This window comes from Cariama cristata, unplaced genomic scaffold, assembly GCF_000690535.1.
Source record: "Cariama cristata isolate BGI_N322 unplaced genomic scaffold, ASM69053v1 scaffold23198, whole genome shotgun sequence".
Classification (NCBI taxonomy): domain Eukaryota; kingdom Metazoa; phylum Chordata; class Aves; order Cariamiformes; family Cariamidae; genus Cariama; species Cariama cristata.
In genome coordinates, this window is record NW_009632242.1 from 7,614 (window position 1) to 33,812 (window position 26,199).

The following is a 26,199-nucleotide window of genomic DNA, read 5'->3' on the forward strand; positions in this document are numbered from 1 at the left end:
TTATACTATAAATGGTAGCCAACTTCTTTAAATCCAAGGAGTGTGGTTTTATTTATTTTTATTCTGATCTTCCCAATAGAGGATATTTTAAGGAAATCTAGCTATGGAAAGTATGTGTTTGAGGATGCAGCTGACTGGGAAGACCACGTGTTGAGCAGAATACTTGTGTGTTACAGTCAGAGGATTTGAAAATACAGCAATGCATTTTCTTGATGCAGAAGCAAAATAAAACAAGCCTACTGGTCCTGAATACTTTTCTTTATGTTTATCCAGCTTTTTTTTTTTTTTTCTGTAGTCTATTGCATATGTCAAATGTACTTCCTTTCTATTCTAAACTTATCCTAAGCAGCATTTGGAAGTTCAATTGAATAACTTAAAATTTTTTAAATATTGTTTGGAGTGTATATCTTGAAAAAGGCAGTTTCATCTTCATGGTTGAAATATTTAAAGTTTATCATTTGGATATTAAAGGCATTTAAAATGCCTTTAATTTTTTCTCTGGCAATACATAAAATGCCTTAAAGTTGCAATTTTTCTAATTTAGAAAGTCAGCAAAACCAAATTGGAGCTTTGGCATTATTATATTGACGTTAACAATGGAAGTAAAAGCATGTCTCTTTGGCTCGCTTTACTGTAGAACACGAGTCATGAAAGCCAATGCAGTGTTTGAGTTTTCCAAGCAGCTCTGTCATGCTACTGTGTTTTGACTATTTTATCTTATACAGGTGACTAGAATGATTTGTCTAATGTCAAATGTCTGAAATAATATTTGAAAAACTGTTGCATATGTCTCACAATTCATTTTACTCTGTAACAGTTTTAATCTCATTTGCCAAATAGAAAATGGATTTTGACACTGGAGAGACTACCTTAAACTTTTGCAACAGTATCTTAATTTGTGATGTCTCAGGTCAGATAGCGATGACAAATGTAATTTTTCTCCTATGGCTAAACGTGTTCAGGAGCCAAGGAATTTTTAGTGCTTTAATTTTGTAATCCACCACTACTTCATCAACGCTCACCCCACCCTCCCACAGTAAAGCCCAATTTTTGCTTGGGAGAAGACTGGATGATATGTTTTGTGTCAAATATGTCATGCTTGTAATTGTTTCATCACTTAATTTTATTTTCTAGCTTTTGCTTTAGTAAATCAACTTCAGGGTCCCTTTTTCCTTATGTTTCCATCGTACTCTAGTTTCTACACAACATTCTTGCCTACCTGCATCATGGTTTTGCTTTGTGATAGTATGTTCCATACAGTGCCATCTCCTCTCTTCTTTCGGGGCTGTCTTCAAGAAGAGGAGGAAGCCATAGAACAGCTTTAAATGTTAGTTGCACGGTATTTTTCCCTGGGAAGTTAAGCAGTATTGTCTTCTATCTCAGTGGCTAATATACTGTGCCAGAGTACTCACGGGTATCATTTGCACGTTGGAAAACACATTGAATATGATTCCAAAGGTTCCTTTGAGAACCTCCAGGAAGCTGCTGTGGCTGATAAGATGGCAGTTCAGAGTGTTTTCAGTAAAGCCTGACTCTGAATATTTACAATATGACAAGATGCTGCTAGGCTTGTCTTCACCAGTATAAATTTGCCTTATTTGCATCTAATCAAGTGAAGCAGTTCTCCTGAATTTCCCATCATCTGTTGGACATTTCCTGGGATAGTTTTCTGCTGTGTTAACAAGTTAAGGCAACTCACAGAAATCTGGTAAGCGTAGGTGTCAGGATCTGCACCTGAATGCAAGGAAAGGGAAACTCCCCTTTTCCAGCAGCAGTCAGCTACCGTATTGGAACATCTTGTACCCTGATCCGAGCTCAAGTATCTGTGAGTTCTCTGACCAACAGGTCATCGGTTATGGAGGGGTGAACATATCAATAGTTTCTGCTAAAGCTCCTCTACTGTGCTGTAACTGTTTTTAAAAGTTCTGCCAGAAATAAGATTGGCGTTGGTGAGATGGTTATATGGGATGTTGGAGGTCTAGTGCTGAATCCCTTTTCTGAATCAGGAAGGCTAACTCTAGTTTTCTAATTTAAATGCGCATTTGTGGGGAGCGAGTTGAGAGGGCATACAGTCTGGTGGGGATTGAAGCGCGAAAGGTCCTGGAACAGGCCAATTTAATTCATGTCTGGAGAGGGAGGAGAGAGAAAATTTAGGATTATGTGACCGAAGAACTATCCCTTGAGAACTTCTGCTAGGTCCTTCCCAACAACTTTCACGTATCCCCTGCACTGCACCTCTTTTCAGCCCCACCTGAACTGCAGCTGATGCTCTTGCTTCAGTATCCTCCTTTCCCCATTCCTTTTTGTGGCCAAGCGGACGTTCATTTTACCATACCCCCATTTCATGTGGCAATGGGGGAGAAGGGAAAGGCATGGTAGCTCGAGTCAGTACTTATTATTTGATAAAATGGCATTAGAAATCAAACTCATCTCTTTTACTGTTCATTAATATAAGACAGAAGGGCTGTAGCTACCAAACTGTATACTAATGTAGCCAGCTGGTCAGGAGGTGATGTGTTTTGGAAGGGGCATGCTCCTGGACGTACAATAGATGAGGCAATGGTGGGTGTAGTCTATATATATTTCCATAATGGCATTTGTGCCAGAAAGGTGTCACAGCTTCAAAGGATATGCGTGTGATACTAAGCCTAGCTCATCTTAACATTGTTCCCCTACCTCCACATTTTTATTGTGTTTTCTTTATTTTTTTTAGAACCACCTTTAAGGTCACTTCTACACATGAATTGCATTTTACTATAGTGGCAGAGGAGCACAGTGAAATAGTTTGATAGCTACAATATAGTAAGACTAAGCAATACTAGAAATTCTATCACGTAATGAGAAAACAAACATGTAACTTTAATTTCACATTGTACATGGCAGGAATTTAATACTAATTATGAATACTGTCTTAAATGTTGAGCACTGTAGTCACTGCAGTACACTTAATCTGTAGTGTTTCTGTGAGGATACCTAATAAAAAGCAAATAATGTTTTGTTATTACAATTTCATGTTTCTTGTGCATAGTCTTTAAAGAAACATTGGTAACCATTAAGTACAATTCTCAACAGGTTAAATTAAATTCAGTAAAAACCTGCATTTACTTTGGTTTTTAATTTAGACTTATTTGAAACAATATGAAAGATACAAAATAAGTGGAGTGGATAACTGATTTCAAATTGTGCTTGCCATACTTATTTCAGAATAAACCAGACATTGAAAGTGGATCAAGAATGCAAAACACAGTTAGAAAGATCAACTCCAGCCCGTGTATTGTAGGGAAGGATGAAGACCACTTTCTGTTGTCATCTGCTTTCCTGGTCTTTATTTATTTTATTGGTGACATCCTATTCCTACATCAGTTTCCTCTGGTGTGAGAATATGCAGTCACTTTGCAAACAGCTGGAAGTCTTTCTGCCCTCAGCTGGTGGCCACCACCCCTTCTGTTGGACTGTATTAATAGGTCATCTGAGTACTCCTAATCTGCTTCAGAGAAAAATCAGGTGAAATAGTTTAGATCATCTTGAGAGTGGTTTGCTTTTTAGCTGTGATTCAAGCTAATTTGTCCCATTCGGGCACAGAAGCGGATTAGGAGCACTCCTTTTAGCAAAGGTCAGTTGAAGGATAACTGCCACAGTTAAATTTGGGTGAGTGTCATTCAGTACAAGGCATCCTGGAGTTGTGGATCTTTTTTTTTTTTTTTTTCCCCTTCCCCTTGCCCTTTTGCACTTTAGACTATATTCATGCCTTTTTCTTTTCAGCTTTATTTGATTAGGAGGAGTAATTAGATCTATTTGTAGGTTTCTGCAAACCCTGGGCATATTGTTTGGTTTGTTCTGTAGGTAGCTGTATGTGTGTATCTATATACATACGTACCCGCAGTGGAAAATTGCCTGATCCCTGCTATATGCCTGATGAATGCAATATTTATGCTAGGTTACTGAAGGGTTAAGCAGAATTTGAGCAGACATATTTAAGTTGGATAAAATTAAGTCTTTAACCTGGCCTCAATCACTGGGCAGAAATTGTTCAACTTAGATAGACTGTCTGGTTCTGCTCTGGTGATGCTTTGTATTATTGACTCTGAAACATTAATTCTTATTTTTTCAGTATTCATTGTAGTAAGAAGTCAGTAAGTCAATATTGCAACAAATGGAGCTGAACAGGTGCACTATGAGCGGTCCGGCTTCTTGGACTAAACATAATCCACATACAGAAAGGACAATTGAAAGAAAGCATAGTCAGAGAATTCAGGTAACTGAGGGATAATTGCAGGAGGAAGAACAGCAGGTGTATTAGAAAATGTACTAAAGAGCAAATATTTAAGAAATATTGGATGAAAAACTACTTTATTTTAACTTGCTAAACTGACTTAGGCCGCTGGCATGCAACCACAATGATGTAGATTCTTTTAGTTTCTGTAAGCTAACAAAAAGCTATACTGACAGAATCTGTACAGAGTGGTTTCATGTCTAATGTCCAATTCTGGCTGGACCTACTCATTCTCATGTTACATGGAAGTTCAAGCAACAGGCTGTTGGTTATTGAGGAGTAAACACGGTAGTTTCTGCTAAAGCTCTTCTACAGTGCTATAACTGTTTAAATGTTCTGCCAGAAATAAGATTGTCATTGCCTAAATATCATACGGGATGTTGGGGATCTAGAGCCTTTCTAAGGGTCCTGTTTACTTTTTACTGTGTCTTGGGTTTTATAGGGTAGAAACAGTCTGCCACCTTGCATCCAGACTGATTCCTTAAATTTCACTTAATGGGAAGTGATAGTGAAGTTCGTTCTACTGCATTTTGGTGTAGCTAGTATTTCCACAGTTGTCACTGCGATGTAGCATATAGATGACTTTATTATGTAATAGAGATGATGACTGTGCCACATATTCCCAAATAGTTAAAATATAATTAAAGTACCCACAATGAACAAGAAATATCCTTTATTTTACTCTGTGTTTCAGACTATTACAAAAATCAGTATTCTTTTCTGGGTGCATATTAGATCTTGCTACAGGATAGCAGGTAGTATGAGATCAGTTTAGTAAGTCCATTATAGTTGTTTAGGTGTTACAGGTGGCTTTATTCTATAGTAGAAGACCGTGAAAAAAGTGACTTGGGAGATAGCTGTCCTCTGTGCCCAGTCACTTCATGTGAAGCTGTCATGTTCAGCCCATTGATTTCTAGTATCACATTTCTCACAGAAAGAATATTTTACTTCTTAAAATATATTATTCAGCTAATTGCCTTTTGAATTCCTTTCTGTCCACCAGATCCTCATGTACCAGCCTTTAACTTAGAAGGTCCTGAAGTTAAGCTGCCTCCATCGTATTAAAACCAAGTACAGCATGAATCTGTTTCATCCTGAAGAAACATCCTTCTTGAACATATTCTTGAATTTGGTGCAAAGCCTTCAGAGTTGCAAGATGCAAGGCTAATGCGGCGCAGGGTAGCCCAGTAGCACTCAGAAGGAAACAAGCATAGCACTATAGGGCCTTTTAAGTTTGTGGTACTTAATGTTGTGTTGAGCAGAGAAGTGATGCCTCTCAAGAAGCTGATGCTGTCAAGATATGGAACCAATATTGCCATCAGTATTGATGCCAGTCATAGTGTAGTACCTGCAGTGAAGTGTATGTCCAGTGGAGAAGAAAACGAGCATTCCATTTTCCCCTGTAGGAATTTCAAATTATTCTGTTTGCATTGTATCATTGAAACTTCCTGGGAATTTTGACTATCCCAAGAAAAAAATATCATTACTTTCTTCTTAGGTCTAAAATGTTGTTAAATGTTATGAATGGCAGACTTCACTGGCAAAGTATGTCCTTTAGTATTGATAAAGGTAACACTTTTCTTAATAATTTGCCTTGGGACATGGAATAGTTCAAAAGCAAGACAGAAAAAAGTAATGAAAAAGCCTAATAGGCACCAGAGGAAGTGTCTGAAACTGTAGGCAGTAGACGCCCACTGCAGTGATGATGGGAAGCACATCGTGGCTTCAGTGTGGTATATTGTGTGAAAAGTGTAAGCTGTGGTCATGGAATGCTTTAAAAAGCTTGCAGCTCTTTAGCAAAAATATTGAAGATGCCCTGGGCTCTCTGAAGAAGTTAGAGTGACTGTATGCTCCCTGTAGAATTTTGTATCATTAAGCTACTGGCAGCGTGCAGTTCCTGATTTTAGCACTTGCTAAGCGTGACATCTTATTGCAGGCAGTGAAAATACCGTGCCAAGTCATGGCAGTAGGAATGCTGTAATCCTTCTTAAACACATTGGGGACATTCTGATATTGGTAATGGTTATTCTTAATGGTTATTCTATAACCATTCTGGTATTCTTCCAAATTTCCACAGGGCATGGTTGAATGCTGGACCTGAAAAAATGGATGCCCTTCTGGTTGTGCCATCCGGCTTTTTTCTTCTGCCTGGGTTTTATAGTGTTCTTCTCCACCAGGGATTCTTCTGATGGTATTGCAAACAGGAGGAGTTTCATTGTTCAGCTGGATTCCGGGAACAGAAACTCCTTTGACTCAGAATTTCCATCTTTTCTGAAGTTAGGTGGCCACATCACTGCAGAACTTCCTCCCCTTTTATTACTTCAGCATGCTAACTGTCCTTCATATAACAAAGGAGTCTCCACCACATTTTTCTGAGTGAGTGTGTTTGTTCAGAATTAGGAAATCTTAAGTCAAAAGCAGGATCATGACCAATTTTGAACCTGAAGAAACATCAGAATGATAGTACTGCTGCCAATTTTCTTATCAAACATTAGATTTCTGGTTGACAGTCAACTTGGAGGATGTGTATTTCTCTTTTCAAATGTCCCTTCTTGCAACAAAACCCCTAAAGATCATCTGGGCCTCTCTAACTGTAGGGGACTATTGGGAGCTTTCACCAAATACTTGATATTAGTTGAGGCTTATCTCAGAATACAAAGAATTACATATCCCTATATTTTGAGATAAAAATCATAACATCAAAAATTCCATATTTAACCACCTAAAAACATCAGAATTGGGACAATATTAAACTCTACATCAACCAAAGCTTTTATTTTTCCTTTCTGGTGGACTTGGGTTAATAATCATCATTCAATCAACTGGTAAGAACTGTGCAAACATGTTCCATGTCCCTTGTGAAATACTGGGTAAAGTTAATGTGTTCATCACTCCTGGGAGTTTGTTTTCCAGTGAGGTGCAGAAACTCCAGTTGAGTGTACAAAGTGGTAACATCTTCCACATAAGACTGTGGTAGGTGTGCCCCTAGAGAAATTCCAGAAAAAAGACTTGTGGACACCCAAGTACTTGATTATGTATAAATGTTCTAACTGGGGACAATTAATGCAGTGTATGTTTGTATCAGATTTAAGACCTAATAAAACCATTCTGCTGATATCAGCTTAAGTTAAAAAGAAAGGAACATAAGATTTTTCTGAAATCAGATTACGTGGTTGCTCTTCCATTTTGCAGAGTTATGTCAACCTTGGCTCAGGTAAGAGGAGGACCATCCTCCGTCCCACTGGTTCTTACACATGCAGAGCTCAGTGTATGTTTTCTCCATTCGTACTGTGAGGTCTGTAACACCTTGGTTTGGGGTTATGGGCAGTAGGAAAGGCTCTTTACCTCTTGTAAGTACTTTTGCCTACAGGTATTGCTGGTGCAAAATTCTGATCTTGATTAGTTAAAACTGGCTTAAATGTCCATACATACATTCCAAGGTTATAAATTCAACACAAGTAAGCGTTTTCACGATGAGAAATATTACCATAGTGCATTCAATTTGTTATGTGATTGATGGGATACTGTACTTCCATCTTAAAAACCATATGCAAAACTCTTTGTGGTAATTGCTTATTCGTGGATACAGACTTCAGGATAAGACTTTCAGGATGTTGTGCTTGTAGTATAATATGTAGGCAAGCAGGTGTTTTAAAATTGAATATGGAATGCTGTATATATGTTTCTTCGTTTCAGTGGAAGTTACTGAACTTTCTCATTAGATTTTCCGTAAAAGTGTTACACTGAATAAATTCGTCCTTTGGATGCAAAGAATATGTCGGATATGGAGTTAATCTGCAACTATCTTTTTCAAGAATCTAGACTTGCCATCTCTAATTAGATGCTATATGGCAGAATTGATTCTGTAATCTGCATTTGCATTAAAAACTGACTCCTAGAATTGCTCAGATAGCTTGTAGCATTCACAGCTAGTTTGTATCATGTCATTTTTCTGAGTTTGCAGATGTGAAAATTTTGTGCATCTGCAGCTGAAGACTTTTAGAGCACAGAAGCCTTTATAATTACAGGCTTAGAAAATTTTCAACAGATTCTGCTAGTAAGGAGGTTACATATTCTCAGATGGCTATAAAATGCCAGGAAAAAAGTCTAGATGATGGGGCAGTAGTAGCATGAAATTGATAGGGTTTTAGACAGTCAACATTCCCACAAGCAGCAACACTCTGATCTTGCGCTCTGTCATGGGACGGTCAAATGAATTCCATCGCCGTCAGTGTAATTTGCCTTAAATGTTGTTAAGATCTGGATGAAGTAACTGCGTTGCTGTACGAGTGCACTTTTTCTATATGTTCTTACTTTCTCAGTAGGCTGAATTTTATTTGAATGTTTATGTTTAGTATTTCCTTGACAAAAGTACTATTTAACTTAATAATGTCAAAGCCAAATAAATAAATTTATAAATTGCTCCTTATAAATATAGCAGTGATTGTTGCTGTGAAGTGCTGGAGAATTCCACAGCTCCTGGATAGTGCGAGTGATCACCGTGACTAGCATTAACTAATCATCTCACAGCATTACTTTGTCATCAAAAAAGCAGTGGAATGAAAATCAAACCCAAGCATAAACAGATAGTTAAGATCATGTATTAACAGTACATAACATGTAACTGAAAACTTTACAGGCTTTATTTTGCAAGTTGCCTAGTTAAGCTTTCCAAATGAATGTTGCTACTAAAAAAAAAACTATGCCTCTGCTCAGTTATTTTGATGTTGCTGCTTGTGCTCTGTTCTATGCTGAAATTGAAATGTGCTTTGAAAAGGAGAACCATATCTTTATTACCTATATTGCAGTTGGTTCAGTAGACAACTGAAGATGAGTTATCTCCAATAGTGCCACAAAATTAATGATACCATGCATAGAGGACTTTTGTGATCATTAGAGCATCCCGCAGAAGGTTCAAACTACAATACCAGCCTAATTTGGTGGTTGGGACTTTGAATTCTGAAATGTAGAAAGGCTTAGGACTGTTTGATGATTCCTTTAGAGCTTAGCTCAGCGGAGGAGACAGTTCCAACTACAGACCTGACAGAAAGAGGCAAGGAGAACAGCAGAGCATCACTTTTCCTGGTAGAACATCAGCTAAAATAAGAAAAGTCAGTGCTTACTGGTGTTAGTCAGTCAGGTCCTTAAGAGCTCTTCTCTGCTGAATGTTAGCAAGTGTGTATCTTCTTCACAACATGGACTGAGAACTTGAATATTCATCTAGTATTTCAAGCTAAGTTCATATTTAGGCATGTACTTCACATAATTTTGTTCTTTATTCTTCTCAAGTCTGTCTCGAATTGACTTGCCTCAAAGGGATGAGGGAGGATGAGAGGAAATCTTGGGAGATGGGTGAACAGTTCCCATACCTCAAGATCAGATGGGTGTGAGGGTTGAGGGTGGGAGAAAAGGGATCCTTTCCTTCAGTCTGGTCCTGACACATAGTACTGCATCCTATTTAGTCACTGTAACCAGCAGCATACTCCAGTTCTGTGTCTCGTTGGCTGATGTGTAGCCAGTCTGAAAGAGGGTTTAAAAACCCAAAATATCACCTATTCTTGCTGCTGCTGGTGATGGGAGGACTGGGGAAGGTAGCGACACCCAAGCCTGAAATGCAACGCCCACCCAGCAGTGGCTGTTCTTGTCTCCATTCTGATTCCTCTCTCGGTTGCAGCCCCTCAATCTCCTGATGCGGGCATAGGCAAAGGCGGCACTTTTTCTGATATTTCCCAGGGCTGTTTTACGTTGCTGTGAAACCTATAGATAGTCGTAGATACCGTGACAGTACTGCTGTAGAAATATAATACCACTGTGCTGCGTTTCAAACGCGGTTTGAAAAGTACCAAGATAGTAAGAAGGTTGTGCGACTCTGGTTTGTGATACTCACTGTTTGTTAGCGGCTCTCTCCATTCTGGTCAAAAAGGGAAAATTTACAAGGTTCAGGCTTGTCCCTAAAGGAGTCGAGCACAATGAAGCAGTTAAGCGGAATCAGAGCATAATGCTGGCATTGTATGATTGCTAGACCGAGCTGTTTGGGGCACTGCCCATTGCTGCCACTTCGTCAATGCCTGAAGCTGGCTTTGATATGCACCATTACTCATCAAGCTTCTCCTTATGTACACATATGTTTATATTTACATTTTAACTTCTTTTTGTTTGCAGGTTACCTAATGGGAGGTAAAATAGACACTTTTTTCTTTTTTAAAAGTCAAAGTGAGGTGCTGTAGCTAAGCTTCTAAATACTTTTTTTGAGGTTTCTGTCATCAGAAGGTTATTTCGATCTATAGATCTTCTCACAGTGAAAAATTGATGTACCTATAGTATTGCTAATAATTTCTGCTGTAAAGACACACCCAGCTGTGTCTGCATACTTTCATTTGTGGCAAAAGAATCAATCCCTTTTTGAAAGAAGGGGTTAGTAGATTTGTATCTATCCAAAAGCATATTAGGAGGGAAGATTAAATTCTTACCTCTTGAGTGGTAGAAGTAGAATGCTGTTATGTTGCTTTTCAATTTTGGGTAGCAATTCATTCTTATTAAAGACTTAATGGGATGCTGCCAAAGTACAAGACAGTTGTTCACTTCCTTCGGAAGTCAGTTATGAAGGTTTACTGGTTCGAAACATGAGGAGAATGTCAATGTGTATTCTTCTTGCCTATTTCATTTGTTTAACTAATCTTTTAATGCTCTAAAAGTAGACATTAGTCATACTTCTGTAGCCGCTGTGAGTTTGAGTCATGATTTAAAAATCTGAAAGTAATCCATGTTAGTAAATATCTTTCCTGTTTCCTTTTTAAAGTTTCAGGGTAACAACATTGACTGGGTTTTCAGTGCATTTTAAGTCTGGTCCAGAGCTGGCTGGATTGTATGCGTCCTGGGCAACATGGAACTCCTGCTTTGTCTCGTACCATACCGCAGGCACTTGGCACTAAACAAATTAACAATAGACCTTGTTATACTAAGATAAGAGGCTAATTTTACAGGTACAGCATTTCATAAATCACATTATAGTTGACAGTTCAGAACTGGAGAATTAATTAATATTTAGAAATCTAGTCAAATGGGAATAGTTGCAGGCTTATTAGAAACAAATGTCACATTGCTATTTGATACAAAAATTTCTAGGTCAGAATGACTGATGTTTGTGGAATTTTCTTATAGAAACATGATTACTGTTGAAAGTCTACAGTTTTATCAGTTAATGTATCCTATATAACTGCTTATTTAACACGTAAGAGAGTGTTCCTGAAAATACTGCGCTATATTTCTTATTTACTGATTTTTGGTTTTTTTAGTGTCACTTGACTGATGTTGTGATAGTTCAGTCAGTGGAGGCATGCAAGTTTGCCGACATCTGGACTTGAATTTCAATTCTTTTTGTTCTTTCACTGCGTAGATGAAGAAATTTGCTCATGACCTCTGTGTGGTTGTACTTCAGATACTAGACTTGTACTGATTAAACAAGTAATAACTTGATGGGTCTTACAGTCTTGAATGACATTAGCTTTATTCTGTTGAAATGAATTAGTTCAAAGTAAACCTGGGATATTTTGGGAATCCTAGATGTACGAAAGAATTTGATGTAATTTTAAAATTTGTGTTAGAAGTGATGCCTGTTACTAATATAAGTGGGTAATTTCCTAAAATAGACAAAATGAAAAGTATACTTAAGAGTTTCTAGTCTTGAACACTAACTGTCTTTGGAAGTCTTTCATGGTGGTTTGCACATCTAACCTGTTGTCGGTTACAGTGTTCCATTTAGTCATCTGAACTTCTACTTAACTAATGAATATAACCTTTAATACTTCTTTAACTAATGCATTTCACATTGTTATCTAAATTCCAATTAGAATATCTGTTAGGAGGGTGTTACTTGTTTCAGAAGTGGTGTTCACTCATGCTTTTCTAAGCCTAAATTTTCTTTACAAAACTTTACAGCATCAATACCTGTAGCCTTGTTAGTTTGGTTTTTGAATGATCATGAAAGGGTGGCATGCACCGCAGTTCTTCTCACAGCAGTCTGGTACCTAATTTGAAGAGTTAATGGACTTTGTAATAGCTGAAAGGTTTTGCTATCTGATGTTTACGAAGTTGGAAAAGTTATGTGCCAGAAAAGTGGAAGATTAATGCCTTGATGGCAATCCATCGATGTTTTTTAATGCTATATGGGCAATGTGGAAGACTGAACTGAAGGTATGCATGGGAGGGCTTTTGTTCTACACGGAATTTTCTGCAGCAGAGAATGTACAAAGTTTGAAGGTGAAACTTCATCTACATAGATTCTACGTTGTGTAGATTCTTATTGATTGAAAGAAGGGAATATGTCAAGGCCATTAGTTTGATAGTGTGAAGAAATGGACTGATTCCCTTTGTTGCATGTTATTACGTTACGCCACCTCTCAGTGTTATATGAAATAGAGCAGCAGCAGATGTACTGGGTAGCTATCCAGTCTCGGAATGGGAATCTTGCATTGATTCTTCCATCGTCTTAATTCTGCCTAAGTGGTATTCTGGCTGTGTTGAATGATTGGTTGATAGACTATATTTGAAAAGTAGCTTTAAAAAGGAATGCAGAAAATTGCAGGAGTGTTTGTCAGAGTGTAGAAAACTTTTTTAATGTTTACAGAAATAAAAAACCTAAACCTGTAACATTTCATCTGTGTATATGTACTGGCTGTAGCAATGAAGAAAATACAGTTGTTAGTAACTGAAAGCTTAGTAATTTACTGTAAAACTCTACAGATGTAGAGAGGACAATTGTATACTAAACGAGACGCTAAAGTTCAATTACTTTGTAGGTCTTAGAAAACAGATGACTTAAGGTATTCCTAAAACTTAGGTTCTTGATTTTTATGTTCCCCTTCCTTCTTTCTTCTATTTCTTTCTAGGTTTAACTATAGATCAACACATCATCTTGCATCCCATGGGTTTTATGAGTTTTTAAATTGGTTTGATGAAAGAGCATGGTATCCACTGGGAAGAATAGTAGGTGGAACTGTAAGTATTGTGATAATAACTTAAAGATGACTTTGGAGTAAGTTTTTTTGAACTTTCAATACAAGTTTGAGATTGGAGAATCTTAATAAAATATGCTTTTAATTGTCAAATTACTGCAGAGGGAGTAGCAAGATGGTTTTAATTTTTAGCTGCAGGAACTAAGATAGTAAGTCAGCCTGCTTTAGTCTTTTTCCAATAGCATACTGTGAACAAGAAATACAGAACTGAGTTTTACTTCATTACATATGAACTTCTAATAGTAATAAATAAGGACATTATGACTCCTGTAATTCTGGTACATGAAGTGAAAAAAGAAAAAAAAAATTAAAAAGAGTTATCTACATTTCTTAAGGCACAAGTTTTAATCCAATGGTATATGTTGAGTGGACTTCATGTGAGTATGCAAAATGTTAGGATTTCACTGGGAAAAAGACCTTTTGAAATTAAGTCAGTGGGGCAGCTCTATGAAGCATCAGGAGTAGGTAAGATTGGTATTGTTGCACGTTACAAGACAGGAAAGGTGTATGAAACAATATTATCAAATCAGAATACAAATACCGTTCATTGATAGGATAGCTTTAGTAACACTAAGTAACACGGGCACGTGTTACTTAATGTATGAAAGTGCATTAAAACTTTTTAGTTACAGTACATACTATTTAAATGCATTTACAAAGCTTTTTGTAACAATTAGCTCACCATTTGTTTCAGTATCTTAGAGATAATTGAGACTTTTTATGTGATGCATATATGTGGTTTTTCCATGCCTGTCTTATATGAAGTAAAAACCCCTTAGGAAATAGAATTGAAATGTTGATTGCATACATTATTTTGCAAGTCACATGGTATATTAGGCTTTAATAGTTTATCTTGAAAACGAGCTCTCAGGGATATATGCAAGGGATCATTCTGTCGACTGTTAGTTTAATTCAGTACAATGCCCTTCTTAGCTTTTGAAAGAAACTAAGGCAGGTGAAGTACATATTAACTTTTCTAGGCAGGTGAAGTACATATTAACTTTCCTAGTACATATTGATTTTTTTCTAATGTTGATAAATGTGGGAGGGTAGCATTCCTATTAAGAATATTTTAAAGTTCTCCAATATTGTATGATGGGTTCAATAGATGTGTGTAAGTCTATGCTACATTTCCTAGAGGACATCTTAATTCAATTTTGTAGGACTTTATTTTAATCTTTTGTATCCAAAGATGTCTACAGATGTCTTGGAAATATATAATACTCAACTGACTGACTGTCAGCTTTTCAGCTTAAAAAAAAATACTTTGTTGATGCACATTTTCTTTATCCATGGGTAAAAAGAAATGAAAGAGTGGCATGGTATATTTTGGAGGAAAATGGGTAGGGCTGGGAAATGTTGTTGGGTTTCTTCTCATTGTCTTGGGGTTTGGGGGTTTGATTTTTTTTTTTTTCCTTAAAGCTGTTAGCTGGCTTGAAATTCCCTTGCAAATTTTAGCTTCTGCTTCCATACCTTAACAAAAAATTCTTTTCGTTATATGATAAGTGTCAGGCAAGACAGGATATTATCTGTATGCTGCTTATTCATTTACAAAGTGGATTATATGTAATTGTTAGCATTTGGATAAAATTTAAAGAACCTCTGGTATTCAGCGGTGTTGTCAAAACATGATTAAAGTAGTATTAAAATAATTCCATTAGCTTTACCTGCTCACTGCTTATATCAGCTTAAGAAATGACTGTTTCATTGCAAATTTTATGCAAATAAGCCTACCATGATCGTTTCTGCAATAACCTAGTGGGTTGTGGTTTTTTTTTTCTTTTTTTTCCCCTCCTTTTAGGTATACCCAGGACTGATGGTGACAGCAGGCCTTATACATTGGATTTTAAATATGCTTAACGTGACAGTCCATATAAGAGATGTATGTGTGTTCCTAGCACCAGTTTTTAGCGGCCTTACAGCTATTTCTACTTTCCTGCTCACCAGAGAACTATGGAACCAGGGAGCAGGGCTTTTAGCTGCCTGTTTTATTGCCATAGTTCCAGGTTACATATCCCGATCAGTAGCAGGATCATTTGACAATGAAGGCATAGCTATTTTTGCACTGCAGTTCACATACTATTTATGGGTAAGTAATTGCTGAGTCTTTTGCTTTGGAAAGGTTTTTTGGTTCCTCCTCCAACCAAATGACTGATTTTTCTTAGAATCCATTGAATTCTGATTTTCCTCCCTCTCATCCCTCTTCCCCTTGGCTCTTGATCAGGCAAGTACTGAGAAGTCACATGAGCTGAACCACTCCATAATCATGCTCTTTAGTTGGCTATGTAAAAGTACTGTTCAGCTGAAGTATGTGTGTCCTATAGTAGTAGTAATAATAATGCTGCTGACGATAAGTCTATACACTTCAAGCAGACAGCAGGGTTGTTTCTGGTTTTCATTTTGGAGGTCTTAGTATTATGTGAGCATCAAATTTTAGCTTCCTTATTTAGCTGGTGAAAAGCAGTAGACTCTGAGTATAAAGTGCTTCTGGAGAGGTATGTAGGATCTGGGGTTCGGCTTAAGCATCCAAATTAAATAACCAAAGCTGTCCAGAGCGAGGTATTAATATTGCTTGCATGCTTTAAAAGGAAAAAAAGTAAATATATATGATGTGTTTTAATTAGCCTACTTGCTAGTGCAGCTTGCCTGTCACTCCTTAATCTGCATGTTGAATTGCATCTGTAATGCAGTTTTGTATGAAGGAATTTAGGCAAGCTGGGGTTTTTCTGGACTGTTGCATCTGTTTTGGAAATATCACAAATACGTAACTATATTGTTAATTCAGCGTTGGCACTGTATGGTACTGTCCCTTGTGTCTTCCTTGAATGCATAGACTTTTCATTTTGAGCATCTATGTGTGTGTACATGGTCATTGCAGGTTTTCCCATGATTTTGTCGAGAGTTGTGCTTTTCATAAGCAGATGCATACTCACAATTTTTTTAGCTTTAGAATATTTCAAATTTGGGATATTGTTGGGAGGAGTATCGTGGAAGGGAATTCAAGTTTTTCATGACTGAGTGACTGGTGTTACTTAAATGGAGGGTTTTTTTAAATCTGGACTTGGAATAAAGTGCAGCTGTAAAGGTGTGCTGTGTTTGATAACAATAATAGAGTCAACCTACGTTGTTACTTTATTGTAACTGAGACATTATAGCAGTTATCTGTTCTTATGGAACTCAAACTGCATAGTGCAATAATGTTTGCATCTACTTTTGTAGAATTCCGTGTGAATCAAATACGTTTTATAGATACCTTTCTAGCTTTATTTAATGTTGTTTTTTCATTCCTATTTTCCCACACCACAATCACCACCATCAGTTGTGGACAAAGTCGTACTCCTGGGCCAGTTTATGGATCTTGCTAAATGTTTAGTAGTATCTGGATGCTCTCATTAACCTTAAGTGAGTTTTTCAAAATTGCAGAATAGCTCTTTTATCTATAATTGCAGAGTTGAGTCTGATGCCAGCTAAAGTAAGGCACGGATAGTCTACACTTTGAATTACACAGTGCCCTAATGTCTTGGAGAAAGTAGCACAGAGGTGTTGCAACTATTTTCTACCTCAGATCATGAAGCAGAGAGTTGCATTGCATCCTGCTCTGCTTTAACTAGAGAGATAGGTATAAGGTGTTTTGTGTGTGAATGAATTGCACTTTTGGTTTGGATTTATGGACATTGGTTCAGGAAGCATACAAGTGTAGCTTGATAATGACAAAGAAGTTCTCTTGACGGTTGTTTTAGAATATTGTCCAGTATTTGCTTGTCATTCATAAGTACTTGGTTATTTTTAAAGGTGAAGTCTGTGAAAACTGGGTCGGTCTTTTGGACAATCTGCTGCTGTCTATCCTACTTTTACATGGTAAGCCTTTTATATACATAATAGCTAAACTATTTGAGTAGGGCTTACGTAATCCATATGTTGACGAAGAACAGAAGAAGGAGATTTTAATCTTTGTTGGAGCTGTAATATAAAATTGTTGCTTCATATTAATATTAAAACCTTAAATATATGAGTAAAAGGACATAATAAATATTTTGAAATTTAAAGTATTTAAGTAAACACAGAACAATTTTTGAAAAAACTCTTTAAGTATAATAACTTTATGTACACATTTATCCTATGCTGTGAATAGGTACTCTGATTCAGTGAGATTTTCGGGTTTGTGCAGGTGAATTAAGGTGGAATTTTGATATTCATGTGTCTGTGTGTCATTATTACTGAAATGCAATAATAATATTTAAAATTTATGGACAAAGTTACACTTATATAACTTTAAAAACTATTTCTTTGGTTATAATTATGCCATAAAGTAAAGCTTACCACCAGAGCTGCTGAATGAATTCAGTGTCAGGTTAAATGATCATGAAGTCCGTTTTCATTCTTCCATCTATGAAAATGGAGGCTATTGCAGAGCTGTTCCTAAGGGCTAACAGAGGAGAAGAATAGTAGTAAAATTGAGGAGATAAAACTAATAGCAAAATGGAGGGAATTGGTTTCCCCTCTCCTCCATCTTCTGAAACCTTAGACTTGAAGAATTTTCTTGTATGAATCAGTCAAAGGTCCTTTTTTTCCCCTAACTGATAAACTCTTTTTTTTTTTTGTGGCTATGTGAAAAATAAATTAGTCTCAAAATAGCCAGTGGTGGGACAGTCAGGCTAATTGCTTGGTGTCAGTTAAGATTGAGGTCTCAGACATTGCTTTTCTACAGTCAGGTAACTAGGCTTGCAAGAAAAAGGAACTTACGAACTGTTTTTCATGTCTTAATTTAAAGTACAAGGTTAATTCAGAGGTTATCTGGATGCTGCCTAGATTTCCTCTAGCTTTAATGTGCATTGGATTTTCTGGGAGATCTTTGCTGTGTAGAGAGTACAGATTATAGCTCTGTATATGTCGCCAAAGAGGATCGCTATCTCCTGTTAAGAGTACACTTATTTCCTCCCCTGTTTCTCCTCCTTTTTGCCAAGTCATTAAATAAGCAGCCACTGCTTTATACACAGCATTGCTGTTTATGTAGCATTACAGTGAAGAGATCCTGTAGCTTTGGTACAGACTTAGGTGCAGTACAAAATCAGGCAAGTAAATTTTTGAATTGTTATATTTATATACTGGTCTTTTTTATGTTGTGCCAATTTATTGGCAAGATCCTCTAAAAGTGCTCTTCATAAATATGCAGATAACAAACACAATACTCTTACAATTTTACTGCCGAAAAATCACACAATAACAAGTTCTTCCCATCTTAGCCTGACTAGTGTTTTGGTCTGTGGGATAGTACGAGAGGGGAGGGAATGTGATCTAGAGCATGCATGGTGACAGAACTTCAGGAAACAATGTCATCATCATCATGACACTCAATCCTTGAATGTAAATTAATGTTTTTTTCTTCTATTTTCCTTTCAAGTGAAAGGTTAAGATTTGTCTGTAGCTTAGCCTTGGTGATTAGATGATAGAATTTTATTGCTTGCAGAGTGTACCTACTTCATCCCTGGTGGTGGCTTTCTGTATATTGTATTTCCCTTTAGGAAAGACTTTTGTTAAGATGCCCTTCTAGACATTTTGCTTAGGTAAATTTTTAGGAGAAAGCATAATTGTACTGTTTATTATGTAGTATGCATTTGTCTTTCTCTGATGGAATAAGTTATGTTTTCAGTGTAAGTTGAAAATTAAATGAAAACACAATTTTGAGATAGTAAGAGCCAGTCCTTTGCGTGGGGAGTTTGTGGAACAGCTCCTTGAAGGAGGAACGGATATTGCATGGACTGACAGAAATCTCTCTTGATAACTAAATCTGCTTAAAATATATACCTAAGTCACTGTGGTAATTTGACTCATTGTATTGCATTCTGTAAGGAGAAGGGTTTTTTTCCTTGCATTTATATTTTTAGCATTTATTTGACTTCAGCAACTTCTGTTTAGGATAGCGCTTTTTTTTTTTTATGACAAGGAGGCAAAATATAACAAAGCTTTATCCTTGTAGGAGTAATAGCATGTTTCCACTCTTTTTGCCAATCTATGAGGATGCCTCAGTTTTGTTTGAAAAGTTCAAAGTGCATCTTCAGTTCAGTACAATCTTCAGTGCTTTGATTTGGTTTAATATTTTGATAATTAGAGATGCAGGTCTCTGGTCCATACGAACTGTCTGCTACCTGCTTCATTCAAACCTTTCCCTAAATATGACAGTGTCCTAATTGCACATTCGTTCTTATTCTATTCTGTCTTGCCTGTCTTCATGTAATATTTTCTCCCATTAAATAAATTTGCCTGTGTAAACCATGATACTTCATACTAGTAATTTGGCAATAGGATCACGATAATCTGAAACGAGATTCTAGAAAACTTAGAAGATTTCTGTTCACAACAATGTGAAACAATGTCTGAATCCATTACCCCAAATTTTGAAATGCTGGGTTTTGTAGTGTTAGTATCCAAAACCAGTAGTACTTGGCCTCGTCCTTATTTTAGAATCTGTTCTGTAGAACATAGTCATTTGGGTTTCTTTTTGGATTCTAGGGCTTTAAAAATATCTATATGAATCTAAGCCCTAAAGTACAACTAAAGTGAAAACCACACTGGCTACTGCATTCTAAAAATGAAGATCTAGGGTAGGCATGGTACATATGGGAGAAGTCTAGACTGTAATTTGACAGGAGGACATGTGTTAAAATACAGATTGTCTAGTCAACATTAGCCCTTCTAAATATGTTAGAAATTTAGATATCACGTTGTCGTGATAGCCCATTAAATCTTTATCTAAACCAGCAATCTGTGATATATTGATAACACTGTAGTGTTTCAGTTCTAAGCACATCATACCAGCACTTCTCAAGTGCTGCTGTTACTACAGGTTTGTGATATCCACGATATTTTTGTACACCATCCCACAGTGCTCAGCCCTGCTTCCCTGCGCATCCACCCCCTTCCTTTTGTTTCTTTCTTTATGCTGCAGCCTGCGTTGGCTGCTTTGCTCCAGGAGTTCTGCTCCCAGAGGGGTACCTTGCTCCGTTTCTCCTCTCTGGCTGGAGATGCTGTTCCCCGTCCCCACCAGAAAGTGCGGAGTGTGGTGCTAAATTTGTATGTCAAAGGAAAATTTGTGGTCCTACATGAGAGTCGTACTGCTGCCTTGTGCTGCAGCCTTCACCATGGGGGAAAAAGCCCCCAGCATCACATTCAGGTTTGCCAGCGTGACCAGATTAGCTTGGGAGGAGGGGGAGATACAGGAAGGATAGCCTTGAAAATCCACCAGCCCATTTCAAAAGTCTTTGATTTGTGAGGGTTTTGTTGTTTGGTGTTTTGGTTTTTTTCTTTTTTTGATAATAACTATTGAGAAAGGTTCTGGTGGTATTACTAGTAGTTCTGACTGCTTGTGTACATGGGGTTTGTGTTTTCTTATTAGACCATCAGGATGTTTAAATCCATCATTGGCTGTCCTAAGAATCTGCAGATATTTTCAGATCTAATTTCCTATTCTATTTCTCACAGGTCTCTGCATGGGGCGGTTATGTTTTCATCATCAACCTTATTCCACTGCATGTGTTTGTTCTATTGCTGATGCAGAGATACAGCAGGAGGGTCTACATCGGTAAGTTTTATTTATTGAACAGTCATTCTCAAATGCTTAATCACAAGAAAGGAAATTAATTATACTGATGTGTTTTGTATCAAGTGGGAATTAAGTAATTGCGTATCAGGTTGCAGTTTATGAATTTAATTACTGATAGTAGTTGGTTATTCTGTACAACATGGAAATAAGGAGTTAAAACACACTCACATTTCCAGAATTTCATATATGTAGCTGCTAATTAATTTTCTCCTTTCTAGTGCACTGAAAAACATAATTAGATGGTTTGATATTTGTAGAATCCCTTTAATATATTTTAATATGTATTATATGTGTGCCTGTAACAATGCTTCATATTTTTGTCTTTTCATAGTGTGTTAAACAATTGATATTTTTAAAAAGTTGTGCAGCAGAAATTATGCAGATATATAGTAAGTATAGTGTGACATATATGAGAAAAGACATAGGGAACTTTAAGCAGCCATGTATATTTTATATAACCTGGGCTAAAAAGTGTCTGTCCACTCCGCGTGAATCCTTAAGATTTTATTGGGTTAATGGGTCAGCCTTCCTTCCAGTTTCGGGAATGTGTGAAGAGTCATCTTAGGAGACTGATTTTTTTTTTTTTTAATTGATTTGCCTAACATTTAAATACTCTGTAGACTGTTTTTACAGAGACTTCACCAGTTAAATCAGTTGGCTGTGGTGTAGGTGTGTGAATGAAATAAATAATATGCAATTTGGGTATTCAAAGGTTTATAAGTTAGCTAGAACATTTTTGACTCCCTAATGTGAAATCTTTACAATAGATAGTTTGAGACCGTAGTATGAGTTGAAGTGTAGTATCACAGGACATTTCATATTTGTAAATATACTTTAATACTGTTTTATCTTTGTATTTTTAATTATTTTAGTGCTTTTTTTAGTGCCTGCTAGACAAATTACTATATTTACATACATATTTGAACCATTTTATACTATAATAATTACTCAATTTACTCAAGTTCAGTTTTGTATTTTTGTTATCAAAACTATAAATATTGGTTTTGTGCTTCTTTGTTAATCTATTTATGTAATTCACAGATGGAAATTCTTTTTTTAAAAAAAAAACAAAACCCTAACCCATCTTTAATTTTTAATGTTAGTATTACTTAAGTTCTTCATTAACTACTACTTCATAACTTAAGAGGAAGATAATTTATCTTGTTTTGCCTTTAAAAATGTTTTATCGAATATTTTCATTTTCAAATTTCTGTGAGTTAGGCAAGAGAAAATGAAATCTACTAATTATAAAATCCTGAAGCAATATGGTAACCAGAAACAATAAAGAAGATGTACTCTTGCTTTTTCAGCTTTCAATGAACTAATCTTTGAGCTCATCTGGGGAAAATAGTACTGCAGGTTCATATGAATTAAAGGTTTTGGCAGGCGTTTGTTTTGCAAATAGCTAGGGTGTTTGGAGATGTTATTGCCCTTCAGCTGTGAGGGAGATGTACTTCAGCAGAGTTGTCAGAATGAAAATGTGATTGCTGCTCTGCTGTTTCTTTCCAACTGCGGGCTTAAATTAAGCTTTCGTGAGAAGCCTTAACACCCGGAGAAGTCTGTACGTCTCGCATTAGTATGCGATTTCTAGGTTTGTTTAACAGGATGTTTTTGTAAAACAGGTAAGAATGTTCAAGCACGTCTGAGAGGAAATTTGGGCGTGTTTCACTTCCAAACTATTCAGATAGGGAGAAGAGTTTACAAAAGCTCATCGAAATAGGGGAAATAAAGATATTTTTGGAGTTTGTGTGATACACAGTTGCTAGTGTGCCTGCAGCAGTCTCATAATTCTCAAAAAAGTACCAATGTGCAGCTAAAACTTTTGTAAACTATTGTCAGCTGACAGTAGCTAGTAAAATCTGCATCCATTTTCCTATTACCGAGGATTTGGGGGTTTTTAATCTCTAGATCGGTTGCTTAATTTTATTTTAAACTAGCCCGAGCCTAACTTTTATAATGGATGAATGTTTAATCTAACATAGTAACATAAATGTAGAGAACAATAATTAGCCGCACCAAGTTTTTAAAAATAGTGATGGTTTCCTGGTATATACTTTTCATATGGCTGTTCATACACCAAAGAAGAGGTTAATGGGACATGATCTGATATGCCTGCCAGTGTAATTCAGAATCACTTAATGAGTAAAAATTTCCCAGAACGTGAACTTTTTGCCAAATTTAAAATAGTTTATGGCTTGCAGGCAGATGAATTTATCAGCCAGATGGCTTCTGACCCACTTGGCGTCAATGGTGATCATGCTACCAACATTTGAAAGCTTAAGCAGTGTTTTTTCATTTTGGTGGGGTTTTTTTTTGTCTTGACACTGGTCAGTACCTTTTGTTCGGATCTTACTAGCTTAAAAATTAAGAACAAGTGCTTACAATTCCAGTATATTAGCAGCACTTGTGTAGGTAAATAACCTCTTTATTCAGATACAGGAACCACTGATATTATTTTCTATTATTTACTTGTAGTTTTTCTTGTAGTTTATCATGTGTTTAAAAAAAATAAATGGTTTTACATTTGGAAAGGTACCAAGATAGATTTAAGTCATGCTTGCACACTTAAGAGACTTGGTAATTTTCACTTCAATTTGAATTTTTTTCTTCTGCACAATTTTTTAAAGTTCTGTATACTTTTCAGAATATTTAGTAACAAAACACTTAAGGATCTTCCAGAATTTAAAACTTAATGTCTGTAATTCCTTGTTCTATGTCTTGGATTTTATAATTTAAATAGTCAGCAGGCATATATTTATATCAACTATTTCAGTATTCTGAAACTTCAGATGATGAGTGTTTATTTCTGGTGATTATAATCCGTTAATTGAAAGTATGCGGCCAAGTATTTGATTGGACTCTCTGGAGAGGTTTTTCAGTAGGTTCTTCCTGTGTTTATGCAGTGTAGAGCAACTAAAATTGTTTGTAAAATGAGTTTATCCACAGTAGGTCAGAATGTTTTGGTTCTTGACCTAGTCAAAGTTATAACCATGAGAGTAGCTTACAGGAATCAAAATTAACTTCTTGGTTTTACAAAGACCCTGCAAACAGTAGAACGTAAAGGAACATGGAAAGTTTGTGATGATGTATCCCCTTGATATATCTGAGTTCCTAGAAAAATTGTGTTGCTGTGTAAATTGCCGTTGGTTTGGGTTTTTTTTCCCAATACCAGGCACACATATGCGATAGCTGTTTGAAAGAAGTGGGAGTAAGGCATCGGTGGGGTGTGGGGGGGGAGACAAGTAGGCATAGAAAGTATAACAGTTGCAAGACTAGGCTTAAAAATTATGATTGACAATGGTCTAACAAACATGAGAGGTAGTGATTTATGCCAATCATTGGACTTCCACAGGATGGCAGTGTTGTAACACTTTCATGGTACAGTAAATGATTAATGTTGTAGTGAATTTTTCAAAAATTGAGCTTCCTACAGCAAAAATGTGTTTTGGTGACATAAGAGGGCATAGATCAGTGGCTAGGCCAAGTAGTGCAATACAGATGTTTGAAAGAATACACCTGAGAAGAGAGAAAGTGGTTGGAAGTATCATCCAAGTCACTTTTGTGACTTCTGGAAAGCATATGGTACCCTGGGTGCATAATGCCCCAATGAGACCACACAGGTTTATGGAAACAATAGCACTGGTAAATGATGCGCTCCCCAAACCTGTTCTCATGGAGGTTAGCAAAGGATCGAGGCCATAACAAAGACAGTAAGAGTGTTTAAAAATCTGGAAGGTGGATTATTGCTGTTTGCCACTGAAGGGACCAAACTTCATTTGGACTTTAAGTTGGCTGGTTATTTCAAATGTCATCAGACTCGTGGCTGTTCAGAGTTGGTATTTCTCTCTTCCCACCCTCTCTACTTCTTCACCCTGGAATACTGAGGACCAAAACACTGTCAAAATAAAGTATGTGAATCTTGGTGCATAATAATCATTCATGTTATTAATACTAATATTAATATTAATGATGTTCTTGGCCTCTACTTTCTGGGGATTATGAATCCCCATGGTTGATACAGATCCATTAATATATATACTTAATATTAATTTTTAATTCCATTGCTTTTCAGTTTCTTGGTGTGCCTCTGCTCTTAGATTAAAAAAAGAGCAAGCATACCTCTTTGCCTTTTCTAAATAGGTAGTGGACTCTTAAACGTTTTGCTTCTTTGAGGTCTGGTTCCTTCAACTTGTCCTCGTATAGAAAGCTGCTTTTGTCACTTGTTATCTGAGAGCTCTTCCCCCATCCATGGCCCATGAAAACAAGATGGGAAGAGAAAACTATTTTCAAGCTAGAACATCTTCAGTAGATGGTTTATTTCCCTAGGAGGAAAAAAACCCAGTGCCGTTAGGAACAAAAATACTTTGCTACTTCCTCTAAAATTGGGTGCAATAGGCAGGTTTATCCTAGTGAAAGGAGGAAAAAGTAATTAGGATGGCTGAAATATTTAGAATGATACGGTTCTGTTTCAGTGTCACTGAAGCTGTGGGGAGGATGGAGGATGCTATGGAACTGATGCTTTTTGAAATGTGTGTATTCATTTTCTTCCCACCTTTCTCTTCCTCCCCTCTCTTCGCTCTTTTTTCCCAGCATATAGCACTTTCTACATCGTGGGGTTAATATTATCCATGCAGATACCTTTTGTGGGATTTCAGCCAATTAGAACAAGTGAACACATGGCGGCAGCAGGTAAGAAAATAAAATGTCAGCTTCCAAACAGCCTGCTTAGCACAAGAAAACTTCAAACTCTTGTGGCTTTGTGTCCTTGTATTAGAAAGAACACGTACTAACAAACCAAATTGTTAAAGAAAAAGAGCAACAATGTAGTGTCTGTAGGGAAGTTTTCTTCCCAATTGACGCATTATCCATCTTTGTGTGAGGTAATAGAGGTAAAATGCCTCCATAACACTGGATCGGTTACGCATTCTGACAAACAGAAGCGCTTATTTTACACATTGATAATCTCTACTGTGTTGCAATATGATGTTGCCTTCAAGCATTGTACAATTGAAACATTCCTTATTGGCAAACACGGTTTTTACTGAGCAATTTGGGTTTAGAGTTGATAGTCTTTTGTAATTTTTCAAAGTGGGTTTGACTTAAATTATTGATCAGGAGGCTGATTTTTAAATAACTGCTTTCAATCTTGTTTGATTATTTTTATTTCTGTAAAGTAAGTTGATTTTTCAATAGTTAAGTCAGACATCTTGGTTTCTTGACAGCAGTAACCTCCACTAAGACTGATATGTTTAACTGCATACACTGTTTATGTGATATGTTTACTTTGTTAGATTATGTTAGGTTTTTTATGA

At 36.6% G+C, this 26,199-nt stretch overlaps 1 protein-coding gene across 1 annotated transcript in view; it reads left to right on the top strand.

Annotated features, from left to right (window-relative positions):
* Positions 1-13,166: 13,166 nt before the first annotated feature.
* STT3B (STT3B, subunit of the oligosaccharyltransferase complex (catalytic)) overlaps positions 13,167-26,199 on the top strand; it is a 30,092-nt gene continuing 17,059 nt past the window's right edge. The window contains exons 1-5 of the mRNA XM_009706278.1: positions 13,167-13,270; positions 15,089-15,376; positions 17,080-17,145; positions 20,767-20,866; positions 25,478-25,576. Of these exons, the coding sequence (XP_009704580.1) occupies positions 15,104-15,376; positions 17,080-17,145; positions 20,767-20,866; positions 25,478-25,576 (538 nt within the window). The 5' untranslated portion in view covers positions 13,167-13,270; positions 15,089-15,103. The remainder of the gene's footprint in view (positions 13,271-15,088; positions 15,377-17,079; positions 17,146-20,766; positions 20,867-25,477; positions 25,577-26,199) is intronic.